Source organism: Hevea brasiliensis, chromosome 3, assembly GCF_030052815.1.
Source record: "Hevea brasiliensis isolate MT/VB/25A 57/8 chromosome 3, ASM3005281v1, whole genome shotgun sequence".
NCBI classification, from domain to species: Eukaryota; Viridiplantae; Streptophyta; class Magnoliopsida; order Malpighiales; family Euphorbiaceae; genus Hevea; species Hevea brasiliensis.
This window is the reverse complement of record NC_079495.1, coordinates 105,067,653-105,075,911: the sequence shown is the minus strand read 5'-3', so window position 1 is coordinate 105,075,911 and position 8,259 is coordinate 105,067,653. Positions and strand designations below refer to the sequence as shown.

At 32.6% G+C, this 8,259-nt stretch overlaps 1 protein-coding gene and 1 non-coding gene across 2 annotated transcripts; both read right to left on the bottom strand.

The window, feature by feature from the left end:
• Window positions 1-310: 310 nt before the first annotated feature.
• LOC110651307 (protein DETOXIFICATION 24-like) lies at window positions 311-3,312 on the bottom strand. The gene is made up of 8 exons (XM_058144404.1): window positions 2,953-3,312; window positions 2,283-2,824; window positions 2,007-2,093; window positions 1,861-1,917; window positions 1,520-1,758; window positions 1,311-1,429; window positions 1,145-1,231; window positions 311-586 (listed from the first exon to the last, which is right to left on the bottom strand). The coding sequence occupies exons 1-8, from the start codon at window positions 3,184-3,186 to the stop codon at window positions 491-493; spliced, it is 1,461 nt and encodes a 486-aa protein (XP_058000387.1). The 5' UTR covers window positions 3,187-3,312; the 3' UTR covers window positions 311-490.
• A 3,806-nt stretch (window positions 3,313-7,118) lies between these two features.
• Window positions 7,119-7,225, bottom strand: LOC131178823 (small nucleolar RNA R71). Its single transcript, XR_009147832.1, has one exon. It is a non-coding gene; the product is annotated as a small nucleolar RNA R71 (small nucleolar RNA).
• Window positions 7,226-8,259: the final 1,034 nt, after the last annotated feature.

Here is an 8,259-nt window from a genome sequence, read left to right as displayed (position 1 = left end):
ATCATGCTAGTAATTAAGCAAGACCTGATCTCATGTATTGAACAATAATCACGCCAGTAATGAAGCAAGAAGGGATTTCATGGAGACGATCTCGGCACATCAGCTAAGATTACTTTCCTAAAAGGCCTATAAATACTAATCAAGTAATCAGAAACTAAGTACGCATATTCTTATTCTCAAGATCTCATTACAGTTTTTCCCATGTTCTCATATCTAGTTCTCTGACTTAAACATCTGAGTAACTTCCAAGAAGGCTACTCACCTCATTTTTTCTCTTTATTGTAGGTTTTCGTGGCATTAGGACCGGACCTAGGAACTTTCAGTAGCATTATATATATACATAATCGTGGTGTCAGACTGAACAATAACAACAAACCAGATATCCCAAAGGTTCACAACAAATAGTCGTAACAACCCAACAAGCCACTTGATTCTTCTAAAGGCGATACAAAATGTAATTAATTTAAAATTAATCATTTCATGATAGTGACTAGCCATTCAATCTTTCTTGTGGGGCATTCTCGGCACTTGATTCTTCTGAAGGCCTTAAGAACCAATTATCAAGACGTTCCGATGCCTTTTTCACCTACATAAAGGAATTTTTTTTTAATATAATGGCAGTCAATGAAAAACAGTAGATGCATTCATGATCTGATGGCTTAATCTCATTCATATATAGTCTCTCAACTTTAGGTGGTTATATCATTAAAATTCATTAATTTTAATTGGGCTAAAGCATTATAAGTGGTATACTAAATCAAAACAGAATTATGCAGTTGAATTGGAGCATTAAAAGTGGTATAAGAGTTGGACTCCCTCAATATGATCGTAGTTCGAGAATGAGCGACAAAACTATGCAGTCGAATTGTGGCATTACATAATTAGTATTTTAATTATTTTTCTTTTGATGATAAATTTATTTTGTAGAGTTGAATTTAAATTTAGCGTTCTTTAATTTTATAAATTTATTTTCCCAATTGAATTCATTTTGCTTCAAATTTTATACAAATCAAAATGAATTATAAATTACTTTGTGTTGGATGAGTTCGGATTGAATGGGCAAGTTGAGTTGGGGAATCAAGTTGACGCCTATAATTATTTTCATGGTTACCCAAGAGAAGCATAAAAAATGATATTTTTTTACCTGTTCATCCCAATTAGTTCTTGACGTAATGTAGCCAAGTACCGTAACTTGCATTACGACTCCAATTATCATCCCAATCCATATACCCTACAAAATGAATGAAAGAAATCTCTTCAACAATTACAATTTAAATTCATCACTCTTGCAAGAAATTAAAATTTCTTACCTTAGTTTCCAGATGAGCCACATATCCAAGAATAAGTCCAACTGGTACCCCAACAATGTAATAGCTGCTGATGTTAATGTATGCAACCATACTCTGTCTACCTGCGCCTACTGCCACCCCTGAATTCAAAAATTGATTTACACGCTAGCGATAAAAGATTAGAAGCTTCAAGCAAATAATAGATCTAAGTGTTTTCAACTTTTATATACCTGTAAGCACTGACTGAAAGCTATTAAGCAAAACGGAGAAGGCAAGTAGGAGAGAGAGATTGGACACAGCATGAATGACTTCTTTTTCATTGGTGAACAATTTAGCAATTTGTCTATCAAATGCTAAACATACTACGAAAAAGAAGACTCCAACGCACAGTGAAGTGAAGAAGATGACTTTAACAGAAAATTTTGCAGCTTTAGCATCCCCTCTTCCCAGTTCATTTGAAACTCGCACACTAAACAGGGGGGAAGGAAACCCATCATTAGTGTGTGTGTGTGTGTATATAATTAATTAATTAATTAATTAATTAAGTCCATCAGCATAGTAAATGTTGTACCTGGAGGAAGTTAGGAATCCAAAACATAGCATAAATTCCCAAGCTGTGATATTAAGGCTGCATGTTCATTTTGATAATATTCATTTAGAACGCTTTAAATAGGTAAAATCCTTTATTAATTAAGAAATTACTTGTTATAATCTTACCAAATGGACAGGGCAGATACTTGAGTTGTTGCATTTTTCATGTATCCTGCGAAGAGGACTAAAGCAGCATTGTACCATAACTCTAAGCTAGTAAAGGTGAAGCCATGAGTAAAAGAAAAATGGAATATTAGAGAGAGAACTTGCATTTAAGCAATGGAAGCGAAACAGAGTTTTTCTGAAGTTGCATAAGTAATAGTGCTTGGGGAGTGTGAAACTCAAAGTAACAGTAGGAAATTCTTGCCTCGACCAGTAGCCTGGAGAAGGAAATGGACTTACCAAAGCATCACACCTGAGGAAATTGAGAGCTTTATTACAGGAATTAGATTAGTGAAGGCAGCTAAAGTGAATCCTCTCCAAGTATCAGGACACCAGCCACCAAAGACATAAACTAGCTCTCCAATTACGACCAACCAACTTGAAATATTCATAGCACTCATAGCTCCGGGAATTCCCCAGTTCAGCCTGCTCACAAAAATCCATGACAATAGCACATGAAGTACAAAGGAGCAAGCAGAAAGCCACCCAACAATCATGTTCTTGAGCTGAGTTTGCAAGTACTTTTGTATGGTAATAGCCAAGGAAAAGAAGTAGAGAATAGGAATGAACCACAGAGAGATATATCCAGCAGTTTTGGCAATTTCTTCTTCCTCACCCAGTAGCCTGAAAATTTTCCCTGAGAATATGAAGACAGGAAGCAATATTGTTGCAGTGACAAGATTGATGATGCAAGATCTTTGCAAGTAGATACCCATCATGTGGTATTGTCTTGCTCCAAATGCTTGCCCACAAAGAGTCTCAGTGGCACTTGACATTCCTAGCTACATAAATGCATCATGGGAATAAAAAATCATGTGAAGATATATTTTAATCAGATATCATGTTCTTGGAAAGGTGAAAAGAGGAAAAAGCTGCAAGAAAAGAAATTTAAAAGAAAAAGTCTCTTTACCAATATCCCATTTGCAAATCGAATGGTAATGATTTGGATGAGTGCATAACCTGCAAGTTGTAGTTCCCCAACATGTCCAATGAAAGCTTGTGTTACCACAAACATTCCAAATTGTGTTACTCTTGCTAACATAGCAGGAAATCCAACCTTCCATATTTTCTTGTTTTCTACCAAAATCCTCCCTTTCAAATCATTAAAATCTTTTTCTTCTGATCCAAGAAGCCTCTCTTCCATTCTCTACTTTCTCTATAGCTGTTATGAAATTATGAATCACAATCCAGTCTATATATAGATCGACTTCTTCTGTAAAGTAGTTTACGATAAAGACAGCCTCCCCTCCCTCCACCAAGTTTTTTTTTTTCAAAGAATAATTTATGATAAAATCTGATAGAAGATATTATGCACATCAAAAAATTTGATGACTTGACAAAGTAGCTTAGCTAGATTTAATATATTCTTTAATAATAATAAATATGCTCTCTTATTGTTGAGGGTTATTAGTATTTTTTTTTATTAATCAATAAGATTGATTTAGTCTAGTCTGATTAAATTTTGTTGAACTTTAAACGCAAATAAAGGAGACAATATAAACATATTTGTGTAATAAAGGAAATGTTGATTTATAGATTTAAGAAATTATTTCCTAAGCAATTATTCTAATTAATTAATCCACGTGGTTAATTATGATTTGTCCAATTCCCAACTACTCTTGCTTAATCTAATATATGCGAACGTTTTTATATATAGGAAGAAAATCAAAAAACAAAATCATTTGGCAAACCACTATTAGAACACATGAACTGCTTCTTATAGAATCATATAAGATTTATATAAAAAAAAATAGTTAATTGTTTTATATTCAACCGCTATTCCATATGTGTTTGATAAAATTTGTGAATCAAATGTTGATATCTAATCATAGACTGTTGTAAATTTCATAATTTTTTTTCCTCATGAGTTAGTAGTTGATTTTATATATTTTTTTTCATTTAAACTATATTATCATAAAAAAATTTGTTACCTACAAAATGTTTGTGTCTTCAAATTAATTTTTTTATATCAATAAATTATTTAAATGTATAAAAAACACAATAAATAAATATAAAAATAATATATAATAATTAAAGTAGTTATAATGTTCATTCTTATATAATAAGAAAATATGTATATACATAAAAAATAATTATATTTTAAATTTTTTTACATATTATATAATAAATTAATAATTATATGTCTATTTCAATAATAAAATAAATAATATAATATATACTCATTTCAATCATTATACATATCAATAATAATGAAATACGTAAATTATATATCATCTACAATCAACTAATATTCAATAGCTAAATTAAGTTAACATACCCTTAATGAGTATGTAGTTAAAATGAATTATGGGCGTGTATATTTAATTTAGTAAGAGATGTTTCTTCATATATATCTTGTGGTGTATTAAGGGATGAACAAAGCAACGACACAAATTAATGGGCTGCTAATAATTAAGGTTACCTTTATAGGGCGTAGTATAATATAATGTAATCAATTATGTAATGTAATTAAAATTGTAATATAATGTAATTATCATTACATTCTTCTATTTGGTTAAACAATAAAAATATAAGTAGTGTAATGTAATAATAATTTTTATTTTAATAGTTAATTTATTTAAAATGTTAATAATAAATGGTAATAATTACAGTGATTGGTAGTCAAGTGGTAGTGATGGCTAAGTGATAGTGGTGGTGATGGTGGCAATAATGGTAATTCGATGGTGGTGGTGGTGATGGTGGTAAGGTGAGGTAGTGATACATGCATTTTGCATAGTCATTTAGGTTTAATTTCATGATCATTTTATTTGATTGTTAGTTACTTTTAGCTAATTTCATTAGTTATTTAGATAGTTTTTCATGATTGTCAATTTTTGGATTAATTTGTAATTTTACTTTGTTTTGTAGGTAAAATGGTATTTTTGAGGGACTAAAAAGAGATTTTGCCATTGAGGAGTGATTTCTACAGCCAAAGATGTCAAAAACAAGTTTCAAAGTTGAAGTATGCATTGGCCAAATTGCGCATAACTTGCCGCATAAGTTGTGCAGTTCTGCACAGGGAGAAGAAATAATTTTTCAAACCTGTCGAAATCTGCACAAGTTACTGCATAACTTATGCAGATTCCTGCCTTGCTTATGCAACCTCACGGAAAACTGCATAACTTATGTAGTCTTGCACCCTGCTCATGCAGCCGCACGCAGAGCCCAGAACCGGTTAAAATCGCATAAGGGATCGTGATAACTTATGCAGTCCACTTATGCAGTTCCATAAAGTCTTCATAATGAGCTTGGCAGAAGATTCCCTCATAAAAACACACCTCAAACACACTATTTTAGGGCTACTTGTCAGAGAAAAAGATATAAATAGGCCCTTATCCCATTTTAGAAGGGGAGGAAAAAGAAAAGAAAAAGGAGCAGCAGCTGAAGAGTCAAAAAGGGAGCAAAAAACGTCACCCCTACATTTTTAGACAAATTTGGAGTTTTCTTTCCTTTCTTGCATATTTCCTACCTTTTTTGTATTGGGTTTCTTAGTTCTTAGCTTAGATTAAGGTTTTATTTACATATTAACTCAGAATATCTTGTAAATATTATGGATAGTGAGTAGTTTTCATTAGATTCTGGAGTTGGGATGTAATATTTGAGATATTTTATGGATTTTGATTGGGTAATCCATATTTTTTGGTTTTAATGAGTTTTATTCATTTTTTGTGTGCTCCATGACATGCTTAGTGTAGGATCCCATTAAGTGTTGTTCTTAATCCATGGTTGAAGCACCGAAAGGAGAAAGCCTTATGATAGATAATCAAGAAATTGGACTTAATTAACTTAGATCTAGAAATAGACTAAGGATTAAGAGGATTTACAGATTAATTAAGGAACTTAATGGGTCTTAATTAATTTTAACTCCACGAAAGTAGGATTAGATTGATTAAGGCACTCTTTGTCCCACTCGAAAGGGTATTCAAAGGATTTAAGAATTAATCTCCTTAAAACCTGTAAGTTCCACAAGATTGGATAACCAATTTAAAAATCCCAAAATAGCTTGAATATGAACCCCCGAACTCCGGAATCGCCTCTTTTATTATTGTTAATTTCTAATTGAATTTAATTACTTGCCATTTTAAATCTTGCCATATTTCAATTTGCTTATTTTAATTTGATTCAAATTTAGTTAAATCATTACATTATTGAATAGATTATTGATTTTGCACATATAGATTTCATACTTCAATATCCATAAATTTATTGCTTTAATTTCAAACAAATAGTTCAAATTAGTCAAATTTTTATATAAAAAATTCAATCATTAACACAACTCCTCGTGGGAATGATATCTTTTCTATATTACTTATACGACCCGTGCACTTGCGGTTGGGCCACATCAAGTTTTTGGCGCCGTTGCCGGGGAGTTGTTTGTTTAAGATTGAATTCTTGATTATTTTAGTTGTTTTTAGTTTTATCTTAGTTATCTTTTCATTTTGTGTTTGTTTGTTCTTTTTAGGTACTCTTAATCTTTTATGAGAAGAGCTAGAAGCACAAGTGACACTTCCTTATTGTTTAATCCTGAAATTGAGAAATTTTGTAGAGCCAACAAGAAAAAACCAAAAAAAGGAAAGAAGCCTTGAGAGAAACTGAAATTAAAGCAGACATGGCTGATGAAAGGATTAGAATTGGTGGAGGTAATGCTGGAAATGATCGAAATAATGAAAATGTAGCCCAAGGTGAAGAGGTTGTAAATGCTAATGTGCCTAGGGGAAGTATGATGGATCATGCTTTTCCTCATTTTGATGACTTCAGAGAGAGTATAGCAACACCAAGAATTGATGCAAATAGCTACAAGATGGATTTTGGAGTTCTTCAAATGATTCAAAATTCTCAATTTGGGGGACATCCTTCTGAAAATCCACACACACATCTAAGAAGTTTGCTATGATTTGTGATATGGAAAAACAACCTGGAGTATCTGATGATGCAGCAAGATTGAAGCTATTCCCATTCTCTTTGAAGGATAGAGCATTGGATTGGCTTGACTCTTTACCTCACAACTCCATTATAAATTGGGAGCAACTCACTGATGCATTTCTTGCACAATATTTTTCACCTGGAAAAACTCAAGAATTGAGGAATCAAATGACAACTTTTAGACCAAGAGAAGATGAAACTCTCTATGAATCATGGATGAGATGGAAGGAATTAGAGAGACAATGCCCACATCATGCCATTCCAAAATGGATGATAAACCAGAATTTTTACACCAATGTTACTCCTGCAATTAGAGAAATTATTGATGCTCAAATAGGAGGAGAATTTATTATGAAGCATGAAGATGAAGCTTATGAGCTATTGGAGAAAATTGCAAAGAATACTCATCTTTGGAGTAGTCCAAGAGGACCAGCTCCAACTCAAAAGAGGCAAGCTGCTGGAATGTATGACCTTGATCCATTCAACATGATTAATGCAAAGTTTGATGCACTTATAAATGTTTTGGCTAAGAAGATGGAAGATTTAAGTATGTTAGTTAGTTCATCATCATCATTTGGAAGTTCACAACAAGTTGCTTATGCAGAAGGAACTACCAGCTGTGGAGTAGACTATGGACAGCAAGCTGCATATGTTGGTAATTATGGAAACAAACAAATGGGGAATCCTTACTCTCAAACTTATAATCCAACTTGGAGGAATCATCCCAACTTTTCATAGGGAAATCAGCAAAGTCAAGTCCCAAATTAGAATCTTCAGCCACAACAGCAACAAGGAATTCCATATCAGCAAAATAGGCAACCATTGCCTAATTTTCAGTAGAGAAATATGAATCCTCCACCAAAACAACAAGAACAAAGTTCCACCACAGAAGCTTTATTACAACAGATTCTTGCTAACCAAACTAAGCATGATGAAGATATGAGAGAGATGAAAGCAAGGCTAGAACAGATGCAAACACATAACAGAATATTGAAAAGTCAGATTGCACAACAAGCATCTTCCTCAGGTACCAAGTCTTTTGGAAAACTTCCAAGTCAACCAAAAAACCCAAGAGAGCAGTGTCAAGCTATTACTTTAAGAAGTGGGAAAGTTGTAAATAATGAGAAGAGTAAAAAAAATGAGAAAAGTGAAAATAGTGAGAAGAGAGAAAATGAGAAAGAAATTGATGAGAGTGAAAAACAAGAAAGTGAGAAAGAAAGTGCAGACAAATGTAAAGAGAAAATTGAAGAGAAGGAAGAGAAGTTTATACCTCCAGAGCCTTACAAACCACAAC

Excerpts from the sequence above, each read along its gene's own strand:
- LOC110651307 (XM_058144404.1), bottom strand. The coding sequence starts at position 3,186 with ATGGAAGAGAGGCTTCTTGGATCAGAAGAAAAAGATTTTAATGATTTG. Across the intron at positions 2,825-2,952 it reads GATTTGCAAATGGGATATTG|CTAGGAATGTCAAGTGCCAC; the intron begins GTAAAGAGACTT and ends GCATTTATGTAG. Across the intron at positions 1,232-1,310 it reads TGGCTCATCTGGAAACTAAG|GGTATATGGATTGGGATGAT; the intron begins GTAAGAAATTTT and ends TTCATTTTGTAG.